This window comes from Pristiophorus japonicus, chromosome 6 (assembly GCF_044704955.1).
Source record: "Pristiophorus japonicus isolate sPriJap1 chromosome 6, sPriJap1.hap1, whole genome shotgun sequence".
Lineage (NCBI taxonomy): Eukaryota > Metazoa > Chordata > Chondrichthyes > Pristiophoridae > Pristiophorus > Pristiophorus japonicus.
This window is the reverse complement of record NC_091982.1, coordinates 138104016-138131841: the sequence shown is the minus strand read 5'-3', so window position 1 is coordinate 138131841 and position 27826 is coordinate 138104016. Positions and strand designations below refer to the sequence as shown.

The 27826-nt window shown below is 46.7% G+C and overlaps 1 protein-coding gene across 2 annotated transcripts in view; it reads left to right on the top strand.

Annotated features, from left to right (window-relative positions):
- Positions 1-27826, top strand: part of LOC139265786 (ephrin type-B receptor 1) — a 605412-nt gene that overhangs the window by 173740 nt on the left and 403846 nt on the right. For both annotated transcript variants that reach the window (XM_070883211.1, XM_070883210.1), the window contains exon 2: positions 27491-27555. In XM_070883211.1, coding sequence (XP_070739312.1) covers positions 27491-27555 — 65 coding nt within the window. The remainder of the gene's footprint in view (positions 1-27490; positions 27556-27826) is intronic.

Here is a 27826-nt window from a genome sequence, read left to right as displayed (position 1 = left end):
GGCAAATGGTATGTTGGCCTTCATAGCTAGGGGATTTGAGTATCGGAGCAGGGAGATCTTACTGCAGTTGTACAGGGCCTTGGTGAAGCCTCACCTGGAATATTGTGTTCAGTTTTGGTCTCCTAATCTGAGGAAGGACGTTCTTTCTATTGAGGGAGTGCAGCGAAGGTTCACCACACTGATTCCCGGGGTGGCTGGACTGACATATGAGGAGAGACTGGATCAACTGGGCCTTTATACATTGGAGTTTAGCAGGATGAGGGGGGATCTCATAGAAACATATAAGATTCTGACGGGATGGGACAGGTTAGATGCGGGAAGAATGTTCCCGATGTTGGGGAAGTCCAGAACCAGGGGACACAGTCTAAGGATAAGGGGTAGGTCATTTAGGACTGAGATGAGGAGAAACTTCTTCACTCAGAGAGTTGTTAACCTGTGGAATTCCCTACCGCAGAGAGTTGTTGATGCCAGTTCATTGGATCTTGTCAAGAGGAAGTTAGATATGGCCCTTATGGCTAAGGGAATCAAGGGGTATGGAGAGAAAGCAGGAAAGGGATACTGAGGGATTGATTAGCCATGATCTTATTGAATGATGGTGCAGGCTCGAAGGACCGAATGGCCTACTCCTGCACCTATTTTCTATGTTTCTATGTTTCCTATCTACTGAGCCCTGCGGAACCCCACTGCCTTCCAGTCACAAAACACCCATCAATCATTACACTTTGCTTCCTGCCTCTGAGCCAATTTTGGATCCATCTTGCCACTTTGCCCTGGATCCCATGAGCTTTTATTTTCATGACCAGTCTGCCATGTGGTTCCTTATCAAAAGCTTTGCTAAAATCCATCATACGCACTGCCCTCTTTGACCCTCCTGACTACCTCCTCGAAAAATTCAGTCAAGTTAGTTAGACACAACCTTCCCTTAACAAATCCATGCTGACTGTACTTGACTAATCCCTGTCTTTCCAAATGAAGATTTACCCTGTCCCTCAGGATTTTCTCCAATAATTTTCCCACGACTGAGCTTAGGCTGACTGGCCTGTAATTACTTGGTCTACCTCTTTCTCCTTTTTTAAACAAAGGTATTACATTAGCAGTCCTCCAATCCCCTCGCACACACCTGTAGCCAAAGAGGACTGGAAAATGATGGCCAGAGCCTCTGCTATTTCCTCCTTTGCTTCTCTTAACAGCCTGGGATACATTTCATCAATAGTCCCAAACCTTGTCTTCCCTCTGTTACTGACCATCACAGTGCTCTCTTGGCCCCAATGCTGAAATAAAATCCACCACAAAATGAACATTTCAATCCAACTTTATCCATCAATCCATCCGATATAACCCAACAAATTCAATTGATCACCTTGTGTATTCCTTTAGTGCCTGCCTTCCATCTGCCTTTGCCTGTCCTAGTGCTCCGACGCAGTGCTAGCCCAATGGCTGCAGCAAGGCTGCTGGAAGGCTGCTGACTTTCAGTGGGGGACACTGTAGATGGCCTTGCAGGACAACCTCAAGCCTCTCTGGACCTGTAATAGAGATTAACATACCATTTGCTTTCCTAATTACTTGCTGTATCTGCATGTTAACATTTTGTGATTCATGTACAAAGACACCCAAATCCCTCTGAATAACAACATGCCTCGTATCTCACCATTTACAAATATTCTGCTTCTCCATTATTTCTACCAAAGTGGATAAATTTACATTTCTCCACATTATAATCTATCTACCATGTTCTTGCCCATTCACTTAACCGCTCTATATTCCTTTGCATCTTCTTTCATCCTCCTCCCAACTTACTTTTGCACTTAGCTTTGTATCGTCAGCGAACATGGATACATTACACTCGGTCCCCCCATCTATGCCTTTGATGCGGCCATGCCCTTCCTAAGAATGACCAACACCATTTCCTCCAGAGAGATGAGCCTGTTCCCTGTCAGTTAAGCCCTGCTACCTTATTATGAGTCACCTTTTCCTGCAAGAGAAAGGGAAATGTGTCAGTGAGTGTGATGCAATGTGTTTGGGTGCCTGCCATGGTTGAAGAGCTGCCTTTGTGTGCAAGTTGTGAGACATGGGTGTGAGGCTTGCAGTCGTGCTAAGTGTGTGAGGGGGAGGTCAAGTTATGAATGTGAGGTATGAGTCATGTTTGGTGAAGATTATTGGTAAGTGCGTGATGGGGGTGTGGGTGTGTTGAGCAATGTGTGAGGCTAGTGGTGCAGATGGTGGGTTATGGCATTTGAAGATGAATTCACTGACCTTGACCATTCATGTGAGGTCATTAAACTTCCTGCTCTGCGCCACATCCTCGGGGCAACACTGCTGGTATTCATTACATTGACTATCTGCTCGCAATGCACTTTTGCCTGTTGCCTGGAAGGTCTCCTGGGCCTCTGTGGAAAGAGGATCTCTCACCTCGAGCTGACCTCTTGCACTAAAGCCTCCAGTGCTGCATCGGAAAAACTGTTGTGCCCTGTTGCGTTTTTGAAGCCAGTTGAATGATGATCTGCAGACAGAAAGCACCTCCCCTTTAAGGGGTGCAGACTACCTTTAAGTAGTGCAGGCTAGTTTTAATTGGTGCTAGATTCGTACGAACTTGGGCCCTCCGCTGAGCATTCATCCACTCAGCAGCGTGTTCAACACTCATGCAAATGAGCAGGCGGCATGAAGTTCTCCTGCTGGCTGCCGTCCTCCGGGCGGGCATGGGTTGTTAGCGTTTTCGGGAGCAAGCCAATTTCTAGACCCAGGTACTGAGAAAAGCTCCAATTATTTTTGCAGGCAATTTGCCAAGTTAGTAAAAAACAAAGCAATTTATATTAGCGATAACCCAATGATGTCATTGCCTGACTGAACATTTGCTGAATCTGAACATGGTGGAGCTGGAAAGGTAGGAATAGGAAACCTTGCCTCAGGCTATTGGAGGATGAGGGTCTGTCAGAACAGTCCCCAATGAGCTAATGCTGCCCTTTTGAAATAAGCAAGCACAGACTCTGACACTAAAATCACACACTGCTTGCTGTCTCCAGCCATTCTGCTCACTTCGATTAAGTGAATAACTTGAGCTGTTTACTCCTGTTGTGAGAATATTTTTTCTGCCCAGATTGCATTTGTTTCCATGGTTACCACACAAATTACTCTGGTAACTTCCTTGATAAACTGCACAGGTTTAATTATTTCTACCAATTACAGGGAAATATTCCACTACAATTAAGTGCTTAATGGAAAGGTTGGAGTAATATTTTACTGGGAGGGCTTGGGAAGTGAGAAGAGAAAAGAGAAATAATTACATTTATCTCCCGCCTTTTGCAAACAATGCTCTTTACAGACAGTGAAGCACTTCTGAAGTGTAGCCACTGATGTAATGTAGGAAATGTGGCAGCCAATTTCTGCACAGCAAGCTCCCACAAACAGCAATGAAATACATAACCTGATATTCTATTTTAGTTGTTAGTTGGGGGATAAATGTTGCAGTGGGATCTTTTACATTCATCTAAGATGGCAAATGGGGCCTCACTTTAACATCTCATCCACAAGATCATCATCATCATAGGTGGTCCTTCGTATCGAAGATGACTTGCTTCCACGCCAAAAAGGGGAAGAGTTCACAGGTGTTTCAATGAAATATTCCAGGTCCCGAACTACATGTTGAAGGGTGGAAGATGCCTGTGCGTGGATTTTTTAAATGTGTGGTGGCCGTTGCACACCAGCCACCACACGGGCTTGGTCCAGTGGGAAGAATTAACCCAAGACGACTGGAGACCAGCTCTGCTGCACAGACCAAGTGCGCACACATATCCCGGTGCATCAGTCCCCACAATTTATCCGCAGTCATCCGCATGACGCCACCTCTGACATTGCGGCGCTCATTCAGCACTTCACTGGAGTGTCAACCTAGCTTTATGTGCTCATGTCTTTAGAGTGGGACTTAACCCACAACCTTCTGACTCAGTACAGTACAGAGGGACCTAGGGGTTCTTGTGCATGAAACACGGGTGTTGGTATGCAGGTGCAGTAAGTGATTGGGAAGACAAATGGAATGTTGGCCTTTATTGCAAGGGGGGTGGAGTATAAAAGCAGAGAAGTCCTGCTACAACTGTACAGAGTATTGGTGAGGCCACACCTGGAGTACTGCGTACAGTTTTGGTCTCTGTATTTAAGGAGGGATAGTTGCATTGAAGGCTGTTCAGAGAAGGTTCACTAGGTTGATTCGGAGATGAGGAGGTTGACTTATGTTGAGTAGGTTGGGCCTATACTCTTCGGAGTTCAGAAGAATGAGAGGTGATCTTATCGAAACATATAAGATAATGAGGAGGCTTGACAAGATGGATGCAGAGAGGATATTTCCACTCATAGGAGAAACTAAAACTAGGGGGAAAAGTCTTAGAATAAGGGGCTGCACATTTAAAACTGAGATGAGGAGGAATTTCTTCTCTGAGGGTTGTAAATCGGTGGAATTCTCTATTCTAGACAGCTGTGGAGGCTGGGTCATTGAATATATTTAAGGTGGAGATACAGATTTTTGAGTGATAAGGAAGTAAAGGGATATGGGGAGCAGGCGGGGAAGTGGAGCTGAGTCCATGATCAGATCAGCGCTGATCGTATTAAATGGCGGAGCAGGCTCCAGGGGCCAAATGGCCGACTCTTGCTCCTAGTTCTTATGTTCTTATGTTCAAAGGCTAGAGAGCTACCCACAGAGCCCCGGCTGACACAAATAAACTGTAGTTAATGTATTAATCTACCAATGGCAGACTAGATTCTGCTTTAAGGGAAATAAAATTGGATGAAAGAGCAGCCCTCGATCATCAGATACCTGATGGTGGGGGAGGGATGGGCAAATCTCACTGTTTGATGATTTTATTTACTACCTAATCCCCCTGGGCCGACTGAGTGAGCAGTTGTGAACGGCAGTCTGGAGGTCAGTTGCCCAGCAAATTTTCCCTCGCCTCACCCAACTTGTGCTCAGTAACTGCACAGCATGGAGGAGAAGTGGGGGCGGGGGCGGAGGGAGGTGGAATCCCACCCTAGTTGGTCTGAGGATATTCAGGGGCCATAATTGCCCCTTTCCTAAAGGCCCGTTGGTGTCTCTGGGAAGCGACCCGCCGGGAGTTGTCCCCGGGATGGAGGCGGGTAAAACGGTTTTGTGTCGCACCCTATCGCTTTCGTCCTGGGCAGCGGCACACACGGCAATGGTGTTATCACCGTGCCGCCGACCCTTGATCGTCCCGCGGGGGAAATTGCCCCACGGTAGCGAGATTGGCACGGTATGATGCCACCGACAGCTCTGTGGGTCACAAAGCCGTGTTGGCTGGGGCGCCCCATCTGCCCTTAAATGGGAGGGCCTTGCGCCGCGGCCGGCATTTTTTTTGTCGGCCGAACGACAATGGAGGCAACTGGTTTGGCCAGGCAGCCCGGCACTCCCTCTTGGTTGCTGGCCCAGCCGAAACCCTCCCCGGTGGCCCAGTGGGCGCCACGGAAGCGGCTGCAGAGCTCACAGTGGCCCTACCTTTTAAGAGAAGGAGAGACACGTTGTGACGCGTCGGCGTGCCGCTGAGTGATATCGGCGCTCTCTTGCCCCGCTGAGCCGCAGAGTGCCTCCGATACTGCCCGGATATTTTTCTATGTACCAAAACCCCAATTCCGGGTCATCTAGGTTTCATTTTCGGCAGACGATAAATTTTTATTCAACTCGAATTGTGCGCCCCAAACAGGGGCAGGATTGCCCCATAAGTATCAACCACACAGTGTGGGACTGGAATCACTTGTAGCCCAGCAGTCTGTGCGGCCCCCGGCCTGTGAGCACCATCGGAGCAGGCCGGGTAGCGGAAGGAGCAGCATGGCGGCGTACCACTCCAGGGAGCAGCACGTGCTGGAGCAGGAGAGCAACGGCAGTGAAGAGTGATGTCATCAAGGTCCAGCTTGGTGATTGGGGCATGGGCAGGAACAGCAGGAGCAACAAGGTCGGGGAGAAGGAGCGGCGAGAGATTGTAGAGGGATGTGATTGGGGCCCAGGAGAGGCAAAAGTTTGGGGCCCAGAAGAGGTGAGGGCCCAGAGGCAGCACGGGCCAGCCCACACTGCGATATGTGTGCACACTAGGACCGTGCAGCAGAGCAGGTCTCCAGTCATCTTGGGTCCCCTTGCCATTGGACCAAGACCTAGCTCTGTCAAGCCCGTGTCCACACGTTAAAAAAATCCACACACGGGCATCTTCCACCCTTCAGGATGTAGTTCGGGCTCTGGAATATTAGGTCCTTCATTGAAACACCTGTGAACTTTTTGACCTGGAAGCAAGTCATCCTCGATTCGAGGGACTGCCTATGATGATGATGAGGCCTGAAGGAGTTACTGACCCAGTTGGGATTTTAATGACAATCCAGTGGCTTGCATGGTGATTTTTGCTGGTGTCAGCCCACAAATGATCAGCTTTACTGAATTCAGTTCTGCAACTTGTCATGGTTGAGCCTGAACTCTTGATCACTGGGTTGTCAGTCCCACATCACTACTTCCGGGCTGCCTTATTGCGAATGCAACCACGTTACAAAATGTTCACAGTATCCTCAAAGATCGGGTTGGTGCCAAGCGGAGATATTGCGTAAGGATATTGCTTCAAAGACGTTTGTTGAAATGATGATGGAGCTAATGAATCCCCTTTATATGGGATGGCCGGGTAAGTCCGGGGTAATTAAGTAATGATGCATGATGTGAGGAGTTAATCACAACAATATTCCTCAATTCCCCGCTGCTTCTTTTTTCAACTGAACTTTCGAATGAGAGAAACAACAGAATTCTGCAGAGGCAAAACATGAGCTTCTGGGGGAATTGGGACACAAAGCTGGCTGGATCTGAGTTCAGAGAGGAAAAGATGTGGGGAATAGGATGTTCTGCCATTGTTGCTGGCTCCTCGCGTCACTCGGAAAGTATTCGCATTGATCAAACTCACAGGAAGGCTGCCAGGCAACGAGTACTGTGTCGGGTGTGGTGCTGAGCTGTGTGACAAGGAAACTCCTTGCTTCCCGCAACTCCCCCCCCTTCACACCAGCTCGCACTACACACTGTCACAGGTAGCAAGGTACATTTACTTCCACATGGCGAGTCACAGAAAGGTGTGCTTGCCGCTCAGAAATGTATTCTGGTCCATCAACCTCTAACACCAGGTCACAAAAGTAATTGAGCAACCTACAGTGCTCTTGTGCCTTGGCCAGACTAATCTGCTCGGAGTGTCTGCTCTGGGGAAACATTCCTATATCCAGCTGCTAATAATGACATGGTAACTCACTCTGTAGAATACCATTAATTAAACAATTTTCCAAGTGAAGTTCTGTCAATTCTCCTTCTCCCACAACACTTATTAAAGTAATTTTGTACTGTGTAATTTTCAAAGTCATTAAACAACTGAACATATCTAGGGGGAGAAATTCGCATCATTTACGCCTCCCGTTAGCGTTCCCAAACGGGGCGAAACTGAATTTCAGCCCCCCTAGTGTAGTGCATTTAGTGTGGAGGGTTACAGCTCTTTACTAACTAACAATACACTCGGTGCAGAGCGTTATAGCTCTTTACTAACTAACTGTACACGCGGTGTAGAGCGTTACAGCCCTTTACTAACTAACTGTACACGCGGTGTAGAGCGTTACAGCCCTTTACTAACTAACTGTACACTCAGTGTAGAGCATTACAGCCCTTTACTAACTAACAATACACTCTGTATAGAGCGCTACAGCCCTTTACTAACTAACTGTACAGTTGATGCGGAGCGTTACAGCCCTTTACTAATGAACAGTATACAGTAGAGAATTACAGATGTTTACTACCTACTGATTTGATGTCAATGGACATTACATTTTGAGATTCATTCAGGGAGATAAGCTGGTATGTGAAGTGCAAGTGTTCACACTGTTGTGAAGTTGGACTTTGAGCAGATAGTTGAAGGGACCTGAGCGAGTTTTAATCTTATCAGTGTGTGAGGTGTGAATGGCATGTTATACCAAACATGGAAATGTCCTGTGGTGATAATGGTCAGCCTGAAGAGCACAAGATTCACTACAACAATGTCAGAGACAATGCTGGAAGCAGCCCGCTAGTCAGGTACCGAGTGTGGAGAGAGCAGAGGGCTTCACGTTTTGGGTGTGGACCCATTGTCCAAGTTTTGTCCAGGTTTAACGAACGATCCAGGCCTGAGATGTTAACTCTGCTGTCTCACTCGATCCTGCCTGACCTGCTGAGCTTTTCCTTTGCTGGCCGCCTATGTTTCAGATTCCCATCATCTGCACTTCTTTTATTTATGAAAATTCACCATTCTGTTTTCAGAAAAGGCAAGAAAAATATCCCAGCTCTGAATAAATGTATAGAAAAGGCAAACAAAGCCTCAAAAGCAAGATCAATTTAACAACCAATACTTTTCCAACCATCATCGATGCAATGTATTTGCTTCATGGGTGCTTTGCTTAAGAATTCATAGCAACTCATTGCTCTTAAGAACTAGTTGATTGTTAAACCTTTGCTAATGAATCAAACTACACATTACCAGTTCACCCACCAGGCTCACAACCACCTGCCCCATCATGGATCCCCCAAACACAACTGGCTGGGGTTTTATTGAGTCTTGTGAACATCACGTGACTGGCTAATCCACTCACAACTCAACAGCTCTACAAACTGATGAGCATACTCACCGGTGCATACATTACAATCGGAAATCGGCCAGCTTTCAGCTGGAGATTACTAACTGGTACATCATCTACTTTCTGCTATTACTTGTCAATTTACTATTGACCAGAGCGGATTCAACATGAGCTAAACAAATCATGTGGTGTCCCAAGGTTACTGCACCAACCATACATAACATCACTGGGCGATTGGGGGTCTGGTTGCTAGATTTTTAAGTGAAAATAAGTCATCGCAGGCCAGGGATCAAGCCTTCCTGGTTTGGGTGGGTCTCACCTTGTCCTGTATTATATACCTGTCTTTTAACTTTAGAACGGTCTTATAGATATAGCCTGGGCCCAAATAGTTTGTATTGATTTCCCCTTCCCTATGTTCAACAGTGTCAGCTGTGGCTCAGTGGGTAGCACTCTTACTTCTGAGTCAGGAGGTTGTGGGTTCAAGTCCCACTCTGGGGACTTGAGTGTAAAAATCTAGGCTGACACTCCAGTGCAGTGCTGAGGGAGCGCTGCACTTTTGGAGCTGCCATCTTTCGGATGAGACGTTAAACCGAGGCTCCGTCTGCCCTCTCAGGTGGATGTAAAAGATCCCATGGCACTATTTTGAAAAAGAGCAGTGGAGTTATCCCCGGTGTCCTGACCAATATGTATCCCTCAATCAGCATAACAAGAACAGATTATCTGGTCATTATCGCATTCTGTTTGTGAGAGCTTGCTGTGTGCAAATTGGCTGCTGTGTTTCTCACATGATAACAGTGACTAAACTCCAAAAAGAACTTCATTGGCTGTAAAGTGCTTTGAGATGTCCAGTGGTCATGAAAGATGCTATATAAATGCAAGTCTTTCTTTCTGTCAACTGACATTAATGGGAACATTGGCCTTCCCCAATCCTAGTGGGGAGGGGGGGATTGAAACAGCATCCAACCATCAGCTCAACATGATAGCAAAGAGTGATTGAAAGATACCAGGAGTTAGCGTCTAACACTGAGCTAATGAGGGGATGTTGTAACGTCCCCCGCATCCCCCCCAGCAGAGACCAGGCGGAGGCGGGAGATTTATACGCTGGCCTCCTGTAATTTTAAATGGCAGATGCCAAGGGCCCATACCCAAAGTTGTTTAATATGTAGATTATGCTCTGATAATGTCATCAGGGCTAGACTGCAATTGTACCCTGGGACTGCCGAGCCAAACCTGTCAGAGAATCGACCGGAGATGAGGTCCATCATGGTGAATTAATTTAAATGTTCTTTTGTCCCGGCGGGTCTGTCTCACACTCTCTTTATGCAGCCCTCTGCTTGTTTATCTGTGTTCTGCGTGACTGTAAAACACAATGTCCCCTACCCAGGTCCCTCACCCCAGAACCATCCCTCTCATCTTCCAAATCGCCCCCAACAAGTCAAAACAGCTCACTTCCTATTCGGCTCCCGGTTAAGCAATATCTCGATTTCAAAATTCTCATCCTTGTTTATAAATCCCTCCATGTCCTCGCCCCCTCCCTATCTCTGTAATCTCCTCCAGCCCCACAACCCCCCAAGATGTCTGTGCTCCTCAAATTCTGCCCTCTTGAGCATCCCTGATTAAAATCGCTCAACCATCGGTGGCCGTGCCTTCTGTTGCCTGGGCCCCAAGCTCTGGAACTCCCTCCCTAAACCTCTCCGCCTCTCTTTCCTCCTTCAAGACTCTCCTTAAAACATACCTCTTTGACCAAGCTTTTGGTCACTTGCACTAATTTCTTATTATCTGACTCGGTGTCAAATTTATTTTTGTGTCTTATAACACTCCTGTGAAGCGCCTTGGGATGTTTCACTATGTTAAAGGCGCTATATAAATACACGTTGTTGTAATCAGATTTGATTTTGAAGAATTGATCTTACCTGTGATGCTTTATATTGAGATTTTTCCCCCTGTAAAATTCCAATTTGTGGGTAGGCATTGCCTATGTAGCCCTAAAGGAGGTAAATCACCATCGTGTGTGAAGCAAAAGTAAGGAGGTAGCTTAAAACCGAAGTGTCACCTCAGTGTGCTTGCTGACAAATGCTCGAAGATGTTGGAACTCCTAAAGGGACATTAATGTGTTGTGTTTTACAGTCACGCTTCAGAACACACATAAGCAAGCAGAGGGCTGCATAAAGAGAGTGCGAGACAGATGTTACTTGTTCATCATACCTGTGCACGATTCAGTAACCAGAAACAAAACTAATGAAATCTCTGCGGATGTCATTTGAGAAACCAAATAAAACACATCTCCCGGAATAACTGGGTTATCAGACGACTGAATGAAGCTGGGGACAAGGGATTCATTCTGTGCCAGATAGTATATATAGCAGACATGTTCATGAAGAGTCGAGATCAATTGTAGGGAGAAGCTGTGTGTGTGTGTCCATTTGAGTATGTGTGTGTGTATTTGGAGGTGTATGTGTTTATTTGGGGGTGTATGTGTGTGTGTATTTGGGGGTGTGTGTGTGTGTATTTGGGGGTGTGTGTATTTGGGGGATTGTCTCTGTGTATTTGGGCATGTGTATTTGTGTGTGTGTGTGTGTGTGTGTATTTGGGTGTGTGTGTGTGTATTTGTGTGTGTGTGTGTGTGTGTGTGTATTTGGGGGAATGTGTGTATTTGGGAGGGGTGCATTAGTATGTGTGTGTGTGTGTGTGTGTGTCTTTGTGTGTGTGTGTGTGTGTATTTGGGGGAATGCATTAGTGTGTGTGTAAACAGGTTTCCGCCACACCCTGACTTTAAGCCCTGCCCAGCGCGCCAGCCCCATACCGCCCAGTTTCGACCCCTTTTCTGCCCCGTGGAGGAAATTGCCCCGCGGGAGCACGGCCGCTGCTGCTCGGTGCCCCCGACAGCTTCATGAGGCGGGAAGCTGCCAGTGGCTGGGCGTCGCGGCCGTCCTTAAAGGGGAAGGCGCACCGCCACGGCCGCCATTTTGTTGAAATTGTCGGCCCGACAATGACGGCACCTGGTTTGCCCGAACCCCTCCCTGGTGGGTCAGTGTTTTCCACAGAGGCCTCACTGGGCTTCACAGCGTCCCATCCCTTTAACGGAAGTGGAGGGACGTTGTGACTCGTTAGCGGGACGCGACAGGTCTGCGTCGCACTGACGTCATCACCGGCACGCAAGGTCAGCAGGCAGTACTGAACACCGACCCGAACCCACCCCTACACCACCTCAAACAATGCCCCAGCGCACAGGGAGGCGGTGTCAGGGTTAAAGAGCCCAGCTTTCTGGCTCTTCCTTCCGACTTCCGCCAGGCAGTACGTATCCACTTAAATCGAAGTGCCCTCCCTAATTCCTCCCGGAGGGAAATTTCGGCTACTAGGTCCTTACACTCATCGTCATGGTTTCCTCTGAAACATTCTTAACGAAGCAAAGACATTTAGAAATACAGCAGGCTATTTGGCCCAAAGCTGTGTACCCTCCAAGCCAACACATAGTTCTAATCACATTTACCCGCTCTGTTCCGATATCCCGACAACTCCTTTCCCTTTATCCAGTCTAAGCTTGAATGTTGGAGGAGTTTCTGCTTCAACATGAACCCTTGTGAATCCCACAGCCTCACCACTCTCTGTGTGAAGAAGCCTCTCCTGCCCTCTGTTCGGAATCTCTCACATTTAATCATGTCTCTTTGACCCCTCGATTTGGCGTGAGCCTGAGGTGCGAGTGTGCCGTTGGCTGAGAGTTCCAAACACGTTGTGTTAGAGCTCCTGTCACGCTGATGCAGCCAGCGTCCCTTGGAGGCCGGGCCCACAGGAGTAACGGTGCTCGCATTACTAATGGAATGTGAGTGCGGAGGGGCTGTCGAGGGTTCAGAGGGTGTCGAAGTGAGGTCTCGTGGGATGTGTCATCAATCCTTCAGTTGGCCAAGGAGACATTATTCTCTCGCTCGACGTTAATTGCCTGCTGCACTTGGATTGCTTTAGCATGGATTGGGTTTAACAAGGAGAAAGGTTAATGACTTATGAGGCTAATGTAATGGAAAATCTGCAGTTAACAGCACAACTCGAACCGCTATAAAAATATATGTACATGCACTCCAGCACCTGCCAAGATCCATATATCAGGGAACTCCAGTATAAGATGGGAGCGCGGGTTGTGATTCATAGCCAGAATGGGGGACATGTCTGTTTAGTCAGGCACGACGATGAATATCCTGTGGGTTTTGTCAAAGTAAACACACAATCACTCGCAAACATGGGAGACCACATTGTTTCGCAGTCAATACAGAGGACTTTGCGATGTAACCAATACCTCGAGTGCTTGTGTGCCTGTGTTTAGGAGCTTGCGGTGGAATTAAATACCAATTACCAAGCAAACAACAGTTCAGTTTAAAATTCAGTGGGGATCGGATGCTCTTGCTTAGGTAATGCAGCATAAATAAAAGTGCAGGCTCAATCCAGGGGTCTGATTATTGGAGATTCACTAGTATTGTATAACAGGCCACAATCCCAGGTAGTAGGGGTGATTTCCACCCTTCCTGTCTGGCACAAGCAGCATTACTTACCCGCTAGAAAACCACCCGGATCCTACTGACTTTCATCTCTGAGTCAGAAGGTTGTGCCACTCCAGAGACTTGAGCACAACATCTAGGCTGACACTCCAGTGCAGTGCTGAGGGAGTGCTGCACTGTCGGAGGTGCCGTCTTTCAGATGAGACGTTAAACCAATGCCCCGTCTGCCCCCTCAAGTGGGCGTAAAAGATCCCATGGCACTATTCGAAGAAGAGCAGGGGAGTGCTCCCCTATATCCCAATATTGATCCCTCAAACAACATCACTAAAGCAGATTATCTGATCATTTCTTTCATTGCTGTTTGTGAGATCATGCTCTGTGCAAAATGACAGTTTCCCCACATTACAACAGTGACCACACCCCATTGGCTGTAAAGTGGTTCAGGATGTCCTGAGGTCGTGAAAGGCGCTATATAAATGCAATTCTTTTTGTGTGCAGTTACCCTAGAAGTAATGCCCTCCTTGAATAGCTGAGAGACTGAACTACACAGGCACTGACGATGACAAGAGAGTCAATTCTCTCAGTGCTCAGCGAGAAGCAGCTAGCCTGTGCTACAATTGACCTGCTGCTCAGATGGTGCAGGGAAGCTCTCATTGGTCTTCCATGGGAACTGACCAGTGACGGAAGACACCCATTCACTTGTGGAGTTGCACATCTGTCTTTTAATATAAAATCTGCACTGCACCGTGATGTGCACTTAACGTGCATCACTGGACACTGAACCCGGGACATTAGACAGACACGGGTAACCAGCTACCAGCTGCTAAACAGTTGCAGTGTCCCATACAGCGAGTCCCACATAAATGCTCATTGGTTGCCTCCTGCTCTTGTCGGCTGCAGATTCCCTCAGGATACTGCAGCTAGTTGCTGCCACCAGCCTGGGCTCTCCCACTGAGGGCAGCGTCCCATCTCCAGCCTGAGGAGGGAGATTCTGGCAGGATCGGTGTGTGGGACGGTGGGGGAAAGATCCAGGCCCTGTACAGTTGACCTCTCCCCTCAATCAGAACACCGTTCTATTTAAAAGTCTTTGGGCTGGATTTTTGGCTCGCTTGCGCCTCAGTTAGTGCCCCCGGGCATCTGCACATTATTCTGACATATTTAACACCGCGATTTTTGGCTGGGGCAAAAACCTCCTTGTGTAATGCCTGATTTCGCGCCCCCGATCATGGAACCTCATTTTTTTGCCGAAATTTGCAGATGAATGCGCAAACTTTTCCAAGTTGTTTCAGGATCACTACCCTCGCCGCCATTACTGCCCGAAATCACAAAAGCTGAAAATGCAGCCCAAATTTGGGGTGTTGATTTTACGGGCTATTTTCACGCTCTTCTGCACTTTCTTCCCATTTTGGAAACGTTCCCAAAATCCTCAGATCCAATTGTTTTCCTTTTTTACACTTTACAAGACAAACTGTGTTTAAGCTCATATCACATCAACAGCTCCAGCACAGACAGGGTTCGGAACAACTCTTGCTTTCAGTGTTCCTCAGTTCGTGCGAGAGCCAAACCATCAGACAGGTCCACGCTCGCAGTACATGCTCAAAAAAGTTTCAAGGTGCAGTTTAAGTCGAAGTTGCATTTAAGTATGATTTCAGTTGATTTAATTTGAAATTGAAACATTAATTGCTGAACATATTGCAATAGTTAATCATTTGTGATTCATCTTTCGAGTTACATGTACCCCGTTGACGTTATGAAATGAATGTAAGGCGTGTGTCACTGGGTGCAGTGTGGTTTCCTGGGATTGCTGGAAAAGGATAGCTTGCTTTAACTAGCGCACACATTTCACACTGTTGTGATATGAAGCCCATTTAGAATCGTGTTTTACTGTCATATCCAACTGACATTTATTGGCAATAATTTCGAGTTATATATTTGATTATTATTACGGTTAAATCTTGTCACTTGTAAAGTTCTAGGTTAGAATATATGGAAGTAATTTCAAGATCTGTCATGTGAGAAGCTACTGCACAAGCTGTTTATGTTGCATGATTTTTATACGCTGAATTTCAACTTTCCACCATGTTGGACTAGAAACAGCAATTTTTATTTATATAGCGCCTTTAACATGAGGGATAAAAAATGTTTCAAGGTGTGCCACAGAGGCATGAGGTGAAACAAGAAAGGAGAAGGGTGAACAAAAACTTGATCGAAGAGTTGGGTTTTAAGGAAGGGCTGAAAGGAGATGGGAGAGGTTTGGGGAGAGAATTCCAGAGCTTAGGGCCGAGCTGGGTGAAGATATGGCTGCCAATGGTGGGATGAATGGATGGGGCGGTTTCCACAAGAGTCCAGTGTCAGAGGAATGGAGAGTTTGGGCAGGGTTGTAGGGCTGAACGAGGTTACAGAGAGGTTGCGACCATGAAAGAATTTAAATTTGAGGAGTTGGGGGTCTGGGAGGTAATGTCGGTTAGCAAAGACCGGAGCGATGGGTGAGTGGGACTTGGTATTGGATGGAATCAGGGCATCAGAGATTTAATTGAGCCAAGGTTGATGGGGTGGGAGTGGAAAATGGGCAGCTGGCCAGAAGAGCATTGGAAGAGTGGAGTTTTGAGGTGACAAAGGCATGGGTGAGGTTTTCAGCAGCAGATGAGCTGAGGCAAGGGGCGAAAATGGGCGATGTTATGGAGGTGGAAGCATGCGGTTTTGGTGATATGGATTTGCAAGCTCATCTCGGGGTCAAATGGGACGCCAAGGTTGCAAAGTGTCTGGTTCAACCTGAGACATTGGGTGTAGAGAAGCATGGAATTGATGGTGATCGAACAGAGTTTGTGGCGGGGGCCGAAGATGAAAGATTTGCTCTTCCCAGTGTTTAACTGGAGGAAATTATGGCTCATCGAAGATTAGAAGTCAGACAAGCAACAAACCAAGCTAACGTTAAGGAGATTGCGCGGGGTGTTGGGCACACACTCCTGCTGTAACTCAGGTGGGTGTGCAGCAGAGAACCCCAGAAGTGGGATAATGGGGGATGTAGGTCAGGAAAGCAACCACAACCCCCAAAGATCAGGTCAATTTCAATAAAACTGTTTTATTATGGGTTCTCTTACAAAGCTGCCAAGAAGAGGTACACAACTCATTTCTCCGGAGATGCCCGCCAGCCCCTGCAACTGAGGTGCCCTCCCACTGACCCTGGTGGGGTCAGCGCTGGACAACATCTCCGGGCCTGATCCCGATGTCAATGCTGGGATCGCAATCTCACAATCTCTGCGCTGAGGTTCATAACTCTGAATTGTTAAAAGACAATTGTTAAAAGACTCCTAACAGGAATATGGAAGGTAAAATAAGTTGTACATGAGTTAACCAACACAAAACTAGGTTCCTTTGGGTTGAATCGATAAATGCACAGATGATTCCAGGGTTGATCCCTGATCCATAGCAACATAGAATGACACAGCACACATAGAGTCCATTTGGCCCATTGTGTCTGTGCAGGCTCTCTGAAAAAGAGATTGGGAGGTGAAAATTGCTCAAGGTCCTGGCTCCTGATTGGCTTCTCTGCTGCCAAGTGCCCGTGTTTGGGTGAGAGCATTCATGATCAAGGCCGATGCAAAATAAATGACCATTTCTCTGAGGCACCAGAGGGTGACTGGTGCCAGCAAACATCCTTATCTAACCTGGGCTCCAATATGACTGATGGACACTGTGTCCATACGGATATTGGTGCCTAGAAACACACAAAATGCTGATTTGCCTTATTTATTTATATTGGGCTGTGTCGCCTTCAGAGATCAGATCCACACCCGCATCAAAGTCTGGGAAAGACTAACACCTGAGAATCCGATGCTGACTTTAAGCAGTCAAAGTGGGGACTTTTATCATCAAAACGGGGTTGAGATTTTTACGTAAGATGTGGTGACTGACGGTAGTTGCTTTTTGCTTGGTTGCTGTGAATATTTCTCGTGTTTGGATACAGCAGATATTGCACATTTAGCTATAATAGACATTTAATGTGAGACACATGGACCAATTACTCTCAACTCCTCTAACTGAACAAAAGTACAATAATTGGGGTTGTTGCATGTGTGCTGAAGTTGAGTTCTCACGGTGCAGTGAGATTGGTAAAACGTTGGCACAATGCAGAAGAGAGTTGGACTGTGTGTGTGTATTTTTAATCAGAGCTGGGCTGAGACTGTGAGAATGCATTTGGCTTCTTACTAACCCCTGGGAGCTCTGAGACAGGAGAGAGACAGAGAAAGAGGGACGGCAGCAGAGAGAGGCAGACAGTTGTGGGTTGCATCCCGGGTCCCAGAGACAGTTGAGTGAGACTTAAACCCACTGACATAACCCTCACGCGTGTTGGTCTTCTGAACATTCAAAGACATCTCTTCTCTAAAACGGTTGAAGGTTTGTTATTACAACAAAGCAACAAAGTGAATTGGCCTATTCTCGATTTAATGGAACAATACTCTGGAAATTGCAGCAGGAAGATTTTTTATTATTAACAGTGGTGCGACAGTGTTAAGATCTTTCAGCATCATTGAATTTGTTGCATGTTGTTATTTTGTTCTGTAACATGTACAGTCTAATTCTGTTCTTTTTTTATTGTTAGCAGAATACATCTACCTCTTTCTCCACTCTTCTAATAATGAGCAGCCTAGTTCCCCAAGGCAGTGTATCACTTTCCCGCACTGTTCCATCAGATTATATCATCCATTACTGTTTCACAGCCTAACCCTTGCCTTTAATGATCTGGGGAAACCAGTACGAGGTGTATAAAATTGATTACCCCATTCAATTTTTTAATTAAAAAAACACTATTGATCAAGTGTGCAGAGTATCAATATTTAATGCTTTAAGTGCCAAGCTAAATCTGCCAGATTCTTCCTATTGATTAGTCATGTAGAAATGTATGCAGTGGCTTTATAAAACTTTCATGATTTCACAAGATCAGAGTTCCTAGAGGATATGTTAAGGTGGAATAGAATTCAATTCACAATCTCTGCCCACTTCAGTCAATGTTCAGAAAATGTTCTTGTCCTGGGAACCTTTATCATGTGTAGACCTGGGTAATGCACAATGGGTCATTAAGAAAGAAGGTTTTGCATCTATATAGCACATTTCATAATCTTCGGACACCGCAAAGTGCTTCACAACCAATGAAGTACTTTTGGACTGTAGTTACTGCTGTAATATAGGAAATGCAGTAACCAATTTGCGCACAGCAAGCTCCCACAAACAGCAATGAGAGTTTTAGTGATGCTGGTTGAGGGATAAATATTGGGCAGGACATTGGGGATAACTCCCCTGCTCTTCTTCAGAATAGTGCCATGGGATCTTTAACATCTATCTGAAAGGACAGACGGGGCCTTGGTTTAACGTCTCATCAAAAAGATGGCTCCTCCGAAAATGCTGGGCTCCCTCAGTACTGCCCTGGAGTGTCAGCCTAGATTATGTGCTCAGGTCCCTGGAGTGGGACTTAAACCCACAACCTTCTGACGCGGAGGCAAGAGTGCTACCCACTGAGGCATGGCCGACACCACAGGGACCGATATCTCGTACAGTCCTGTATAATACACAATGGGTCATAGATAGGGCTCATCAGTGACAGCGACAATGTAGATTGTTATTAATAGTGTTCTCCTTAACCTCTAACATGAAGTTCGGGACCTGGAATGTCTGGACCCTCATGGACAACACTGGACAGTACAGCCACCTAAGAACTCATGTTAAGAGTGGAAGCACGTCTTCCTCGATTCTGAGGGACTGCCTATGATGACTGACCTTCACCAGCAAAAATAACAATGATTGCATCAGCTACTATAGATCTGAAGTGGGTAGTTCGGTAGTTTGGGTGCAGCACTAGCTACACTTTTTTTCTTCATAAATGTAAGCTGTCTGTTTTAGTATTTCATGGCACTATATCAGTTAGCACTTGCTGTCTGCCATATTGCTATTTAAGTTGATGAATAATGTGTTTCGGGCATGCTTCCAATACCAGCTTTGAAGTATGTGAGGGAATGGCAACAGATAGTTCGAGAACCATCTACAGTTTGCTGTTGGTTGGCTCAAACTTACTGAACTGGCTGACCTAGGCTCGGGCACAAGTTGAGCTTCAATGGTTGGGTTAATGAAAGGGAAAGTTCATCAAGGTTCCTGTTCCTGCTCACTATCCAATCTTCTGGAATGTGAGCTTGGGCTGGGCAAGGACGCGATTGGGTGCAGCTATGCAGCCTCCCAAGAGGCACTATTGGAGACAGCATTATTGAAGGTGGTCAATATGACACCACTGACACAGAACTTGTAGTGCAGTGCCCCATAACTCACAACAAATGTAAGCATAGACAATCAATGACATCATTGGCAAAATCTTCCAGCACACTGCTTGCAGGAAACCAACTTTTTTTTAACCACGACCGACTCTTAAACTATGGTTTGGAGTTTGGTCTTGACTGCCGAGGCGGTAATTGGCCAGAGCGTAGAATCACACAGCACAGAACGAGGCCATTCAGCCCATCGTGCGCGTGCTGGCTCTGTGAAAGAGTGATCCAATTTGTCCCACTCCCCCTGCCCCTTCCCCATAGCCCTGCAATTTTTTTTCTTTTCGTGTTTATCCAATTCCTTTTTGAAAGTTATTACTGAATCTGCTTCCCTTTCAGGCAGTGCATTCCAGATCACGACAACTCGCTGCGTAAAATAAATTCTCCTCATCTTTTGCAATATACCTTCAATCTGTGTCCTCTGGTTACCAACCCTCCTGCCAGTGGAAGCAGTTTTACCCTATTTATTCTATCAAAACCCCTCCTCATTTTGAACACCTCATAATTTTGAGGGCGTGGATCGCTTGGCATTTATAGAACCCGCCTGATGTCCGTTCTGTTACGTCTGTAATGCACTTATGAATAACTCCATGAGGCAATGTGTTGTACTCAAACTGTAGTGACCTTGGTCCTTTATTTGTAACTCTAGAGTGAGGCACAAGCATGGTGGGCAGCCTTTTATACTGGGCCATGCACACCTATGCAGGTGACCCTCAGGTCTCCCACCGCAGTACCCTCTGGTGGACAGCCTCTGCCACGGGCAGGAAACCCCGGTCTCCACCAGTTGCACCCTCTAGTGGTGCCAGCATAGTATATACACAGTGTAAACCTTATTGATAGTACATCAGGTAACAAGTCTCCATCTTATGCAACTATACAGTGACTACACAGAGAGTATATCTATAGTCTGCATATATAACACATTCCATTGAAGTTGGCCGCTGTCACTGAGATTTGAGCCCTGTATGTACAGGACCAACTGCAGCGCAGTTTGAAGTTGGAGGTTTGCTCTGTTCTGAGGAATCTAAAGGGCCATCCAATGCTCAACATCCTGGTTGTCAGAAGAGCAGATTGAGCAAAATAAATTTAAAAAAAACCCAGAACCAACGGTTTCCTTTTCAAGGAATTTGTCCTTGTGTCCTTTGGGAACTTGCCCATTCAAGCTGTGCTGGAAGAAGATCAGTGCCTTTCATCTCAGGGCCTGGGACTTGAGTTCAAAAGCATCCCAGACAGATGGGATGACGGCCTCCTTCTGCTGACAGCTGTTCAGATTACTAAGTGAAGTGAGCTTGGACCATCTCAATGGCCTCCCAATGGACAAGCATCCTCTGTGCACAATTGGGCTCCCAATGGACACATGTGCACTGTACACAATTGCTTCTCATAATTCTGGCTCATGTACAAAAAAAAAGATAGATTGGGCACAAACTTAGCAACAAAGAACTGAAAAAAACATTTTAGTACTGGTGGTTCAGTGAATGCAAACACTGCTAATTAACCTTTAACCTTCGCCTCTATGTACATGAATCTATCTGCCTCTTTGTACGTCAGGAGTGCAGACCAAAGATGTCCACGACCTGAGAAAATATGCCAGCTGGCCTTGCCACTGAAACTTCAGATATAACTGCCCTGATTACAGAAAGGCAGATCCCCTTGGCACACTTCTGAGGACATGGAATACATCAAACAAGAGTCAGCGGATGCAGGGTTCGTCCTGTTACTAACTGTATGCCAAAAGTAGGTGCCAACACCAGCTCTTGTGAATGGTATTTTGTGCAATAATCCTTAAGACAGCAAATCTTGGCTGAGTTGAATGAGTTATTGATTCCGGTGTGTACTGGAAGACATGTTACTGAATACACACCTCACTCGCTGGCACAGAATTCAGGCTTGCAACACATGATTGATGAGTTGCAGATTAAGGCCTGCACGGTTAACATCCTCTCGAGCACACTCGAACCAGGCTCTCTGTGGCGTGTCAGGAGGGTCACCAGGGGTATCTGAGAAGGAGGACTGATTTGGGAACTGTTCAGCGGCGTGTGTACACAAGTCTGTATTATCGAAGTCGATTGACAGCAGTGTCCTTAACGATGGCTGCTTGATTACAGCACAGACAAGTAGGCTCATTGTTGGTATAGCATAGTGTTAATGGTTCATGTTGCCTCAATGCACTGAAGCTCAGTAAAAGTTAGTGGCAAGGTCCCAGGGCTGCGCAGAATAATTACGCTCCTTCTGAATAAGTACCACACACCAGAGGGATTTTAAAATAAAATATTCCAGCCACTTCATGATTTCTCTGGAGGATCTCAGTCCTGATGATGAATTGCCAAGGAAGATCAGCAATGCACTTTCTGGCTCAGTGGAGGTGATGTTTGTCCTTCAAATGGATCCTTTTCTTTGACATGTTAGGCCCGATTTTAACCTGAGGTGAATGTGAGTGTTGGGCTCACCTCGACTCACAATCCTGATGCTCGAGTTCGTTTTAACTCCCCGGGCCTCCTTTAAATACACCAGCCTCAACTCCCACCCAATCCTGCAGTCAATGGCGTGAAGCGGGGGGGGGGGGGGGGCGAGACCAGAAGGCATCATCAATAACCGGCAGCAACTATCCCCCACATAAGCTAATTGGATCCTGGGGGGGGAGCAGGTGGGGTTGGGGGGTGGGGCAAGGTTCCCTCGTGGGGCCCAGAGGAGCATGCTTGCAAATCATAAATAATAAAATAAGCTTCTCTTCTTTTCTCTGCTGTGCCTGGGTTTCCCAGGCGAGACCATCATTAGCTAAAATGGCATCAGGTGTGAATTACATCCTCAGAGCCTGACCTTGGAATCCAATGAAGCTGTTGCCTGCCTGAAAACACCTGTAAAATAGAGCAGGGCCTGCCCACCATTGTCCTGGAACCTCCAGGAACTAAAGATTAATTCTAGCACGCTTCTGTGAGCAAAAAACTGGGAGACAAGTCATACGGGCAGTCAAGAAAATATTGCGTGTTTTTATTTTCTATGGACTCATTTGTTGATTAGTTATAACAGTCTTGGAAATAGAGAACTGGCCTTTTGAATGGCAATCATGAACCATCCAATTGGGAAATCAAGAGTCATGTTGCTTTACAGTTAGTGTGGGAAGATGCTGCTCTGTGAGGATTGATGTATTGGGTGAGCATGGGGGCGGGGCAATTGCAGACAGGAGATCATGTGACGGACCTCTAGGAATATGTCCAATCACAGTTGGAACCCCAGTGGGGCAGGACTGCAGTGTGGACAAGGTGAGGGCCACGTAGACATTTGTTTTTATTCGTTCCTGGGATGTGGGCATCACTGGCAAGACCGGCATTTATTGCCCATCCCTAATGAGAAGGTGGTGGTGATCCGCCGCCTTGAACCGCTGCAGTCCGTGTGGTGAAGGTGCTCCCACAGTGCTGTTAGGGAGGGAGTTCCAGGATTGTGACCCAGCAATGATGAAGGAACGACTATATATTTCCAAATCAGGATGGTCTGTGACTTGGAGGGGAACGTGGAGGTGGTGGTGTTCCCATGCGCCTGCTGCCCTTATCCTTCTAGGAGGTAGAGGTCGCGGGTTTGGGAGGTGCTGCCGAAGAAGCCTTGGCGAGTTGCTGCAGTGCATCTTGTAGATGGTACACACTGCAGCCACGGTGCGCCGGTGGTGGAGGGAGTGAATGTTTAAGGTGGTGGATGGGGGGCCAATCAAGCGGGCTGCTTTGTCCTGGATAGTGTCGAGCTTCTCGAGTGTTGTTGGAGCTGCACTCATCCAGGCAAGTGGAGAGTATTCCATCGCACTCCTGACTTGAGCCTTGTAAATGGTGGAAAGGCTTTGAGGAGTCAAGTGGTGAGACACTCTCCTCAGAATACCCAGCCTCTGACCCGCTCTTGCAGCCACAGTATTTATGAAGCTCGTCCAGTTACATTTCTGGTCAATGATGACCCTCAGGATGTTGATGGTGGGGGAATTTGACGATGGTAATGCCGTTGAATGTCTAGGGGTGGTGGTTAGACTCTCTTTTTGGAGATGGTCATTGCCTGTCACTCGTGTGGCGCGAATGTTACTTGACACTTAATAGCCCAAGTCTCAATATCGTCCAGGTCTTGCTGCATGTGGGCACGGACTGCTTCATTATCTGAGAAGTTGCGAATGGAACTGAACTCTGTACAGTGATCAGTGAACATCCCCACTTCTGACCTTATGATGGAGGGAAGGTCATTGATGAAGCAACTGAAGATGGTTGGGCCTAGGACACTGCCCTGAGGAACTCCTGCAGCGATGTCCTGGGGCTGTGATGGTTGACCTCCAACACCCACCTTGCTCGCATGGCCTATTCCTGTCAGGTGTAGCGGTTAATATCGGGGTTGTTATCTTTGCCTTGATGGGGGGTTGGGGAGGACAAATATAGGCGCAGTGGTTAACTGCTTTTAAACATTTTCTGAGCATTGGGTGTTGTCTTGGAAATAATGTCAATCCATTTAAACAAAATATTCTTTCCAGAAGCACTAATAGATTTCATGAGAGACCTTGGTGAAAACCGACACTTGTGAAGCCGTTTCAGATCAAAGTGTATAAAAAAATATTTGAATGACATCATTACCAAGATATTGTTATGTTGAATTTCCAAAATGTGTTGAAAATGACAGAATAATATAGAAGAACAAGGTTCTTTCAGACCTCCTTGCTGCAATGCTCACATTCTCTCTGGGTAATTACAACAGCTAATCGTTGCAGCATCTTACCGAAACAAATTCAATTTGACAGACGGCAAAACTGTCATAAAATTAATTTGCTGCTGTATTTTACAACACTGCGGAATGTAAACCTAATTTTCTTTTAAATAAAAACTGGATAATTAAAAATATTTGTGGCCTAATAGATCTTAAGAATGTCTACTAATGAGGGAGATTAAGCAGTCGAGTTTCTAACCTTTGCCTGACGTACAGGAGGCTTTGGCAGTATTATCTCGCTCTGACTCTGGTCTAATGACTGATGCTTTCCAGTTTGAAGAACTGCAGTATTTTTATTTTTATTTTTACCTAAGAACATAAGAATTGGAAGCAGAAGTAGGCCATTAGACCCCTCGAGCCTGCTCCGCCATTCAATGAGATCATGGCTGATCTTCTACCTCAACTCCTTTCCTGCACTGTCTCCATATCCCTTGATTCCCTCAATTTCCAAAAATCTATCGATTTCTGTCTTGAATATACTCAAAGACTGAACCTCCTAACCCTCTGGAGTAGAGAATTCCAAAGATTCACCACCCTCTGAGTGAAGAGGTTTCTCCTCGTCTCAGTCCGAAATGGCCGACCCCTTATTCTGAGACTGTGACCTCTGGTTCTAGACTCCCCAGCAAGAGGAGACATCCTCCCTGTCAAGCCCTGTAAGAATTTTTCTTTGGAATACGGTTTCCCATGACATTGCATGGGAGGAGTCAAAGACCGAGTGTTGTCTTCAGGTAAGGTGGGGCTAGAGGGCGGGGGGATTGGAGCAAGGTGCACAGAAGGTATCCGATCCCCATTTTGAAGTCATACATTATTCCCACAGCACTCCCACTGGTGGGAAGATGTATTGATAGCGTAACACGTTTACATCGGCAGTTTCCATTTTTTAAAATATGGACATCGCAATTTGTAATGCGTAAGGTCAACAGCAAATGCGCACAGACATATCCTTTAATACAGTATAAAATAGATAACTGTATCCACTCTTAACTGGGTTATAAAATAACGTTGTGCAGACATACTCTTGATCAGGTTTAAAACAAAGAAAGAAAGAAGGCTAAAGCAAATGAGCCTGATTGGGCAGATCAAGAAATCAGCTCCGAGCAAGGTCCATTGTGGCGTGCTTAGGTCACGCGTATAGAGCCCAGCACTTGCACGGTGATTATGCTAAGATTGCTGGCTCATTGAGCATCATAATAGTGGGGAGGGGACTGGGAACTTTGTATAACCTTTGTAAAAGGGACTTCCCTGGGTTGGGTAGGAACCGTGATAGAAAGGTTTATACCTGGGCTGAGGAAGGAATATGCTTGATGGGCTAATTGGCCTTTTCATGTTGCATACTTCTATTTTTATTAATCTCTGTCTCAAAGTGCACCGTGATATTTTCTTAATTTATTAATAACTGTCAGGAGAATTCCTCACTTGATTTTCCGAGGGATTAGTTATCAGAAGCTGTCTTGCCAGGATTTATATCTGGAAGCTAAAAATTTGGTGTGCTAACTCCATAGAATGTACAGCACAAAAACAGGACATTATGCTTCCAATGGGCCTCCTCCCACCATTTGAATAAGAGTAAATTCACCAATCCTGGGCGCTGTGTGGAAGGGAATGTGTGTTGGTGTCAGCGCCAGCCACAATCGCAATATTTCTCTGACCTGCCCTACCCTTTGAGTGCTGGGAGTTGGGGGATGGCTGAATTTGAATTCTGTCGGGTCTATTTTGAGTAACCTCACCTGCCAGTAATGGGGCGGTAATGGCCTGAAAATGGGGTCGGTCGCCTTACTGCTCCGTTAACACCAGCGTTAGAGAGCTCTCCGTTGGAAACCCCGCCTCCTCCGGACGGCAAGATGGTGCGCTATGGTGTGTCCGGAAGGCAGACAAGGATGGCAAAGTGGAGCGTGTGCAAGAGCAGCCGTACAGGAAACCCCTCCGCACATGAACTGAAAGAGTGTCCAAAGAGCCCCTCTTTTAATTTGGACATCGGGGTCACATCATGTAAATAGAACACCGATTGACATTGTAATGTATGCACGTGAGTATGCTCACAGGTTTGTAGAACTGTTGAGGAAATCCCCTCCGTGCCTTTCAGTTCTGCACGGAGGGGATTCCTGTACAGACTGCTCTTGCACACTCTCCACTTTGCCATCCTCGTCTGCTGTCCGGACACACCATGGCGCACCATCTTGCCTTCCGGAGGAGGAGGGGGTCCCCAACAGAGGACTCTATGTGGGAGTCCTCCCTTTTTATTTCTTGGGGACTTGGCCTGGAGAGTGTTGCATGGAGCAGTCCCATGAAACATGTTTTTAAGTCGGTTCATGGACTCTCAGGCCGCCTGTAATTCCTGCAGTCTGGAGGAGCCTATGTTCCACATCTATGTTGTATGTTTGATGTTGCAGCCCATCTTCCAATATTTGATGGGGCTGCTCCCCAAATTCTGGCTGCACTTCAGTCCTACACTCCTGATCTTTGGGCACCCTGTGCAGAGAGGAGCGGGCAGGTTGGAAGCCCTCCTCGTAGGACTGCTCCTGGGCATGGCCAAGGGGGCCATCAGCCAGTCCAGGCAGCGGGCGGTCGAGGGGGTCGTTCAGCCCGACTGCCTGCCTCTCTCCACGGTTACATCCGAGCCAGGGTGTCCGTGGAGATGGAGCACGCGGTGTCCACCGGTACGCTCGCGGCCTTCCACGAGAGTTGGGCACCGGAGGGACTGGAGTGCATCATCACCCCTGGCAACCAAATTTTAATTTGAATTAAGTTGATGGTCAAAATTTAACTGGTTTATTTGCCGGTTTTAGTGCCCCCTCTAATAAGGGAGCATCTGATTGTGACGGTTTCAACAACAAAAAATTGCTGACCTTTTGATTGTGCTCTTAAAAATAGGGCACTTGATTTAAACATTTTACAAAAATATTTATAGAGCTGTTGAGTTGGGAGTGGCTTAGCCAGTCACGTGATGTTCACAAGACTCAATAAAACCCCAGCCAGTTGGGTTCGGGGGATCCATGATGTGGCAGGTGGTTGTGGGCCTGGTGGATGAGCTGGTAATGTGATTGTTAAACCTTTTGCTAATAAACCAACTAGTTCTTAATAGCAATGTGTTGCTATGAATTCTTAAGTAAAGAACCCATGAAGCAAATGTATTGCAGCCATATTAGGTGGGAACTGGTCCGAGCATGCGCAGTGTCTGTTCCACGGGCGATGGAGGAGATATCCCAGGTAACCCACATCGGCAGGGTGAATGGAATGGGAATGTATATAAATACTCATTGACGAAGAGGTGTTGGTCGCCGTGACCAATTCTCTACCTCATTGGTTGGATGCTCAGTAACTGATCTGATGTCTTTTCCTCTTCTTTCCCAGAAACCCTGTTGGATACTCGAATAGCCACGGCTGAATTGGGCTGGACAGCGTATCCTCCATCCGGGGTAAGAATATTGCAGCTATTTACACATTGTTCGTTGACAGTACTCCTCCTCTCGGGATGGGAGGATGAAGAAAGAAAGAGAATGAAAGAAAGACAGAAAGGCTCAGGGCACCCCAAAGCACTTTATAAGGATAAATATTGGGCAGGACATAGTGACAACTCCCCTGCTCTTCTTCCAAATATTACCATTGCAGGCGTTTCAGCGCAGGTACATCAATCTCTCTTGAAAGCTCCCAGTGACCCTAGCCTTCACAGCCTTTTTGGGAGGGAAT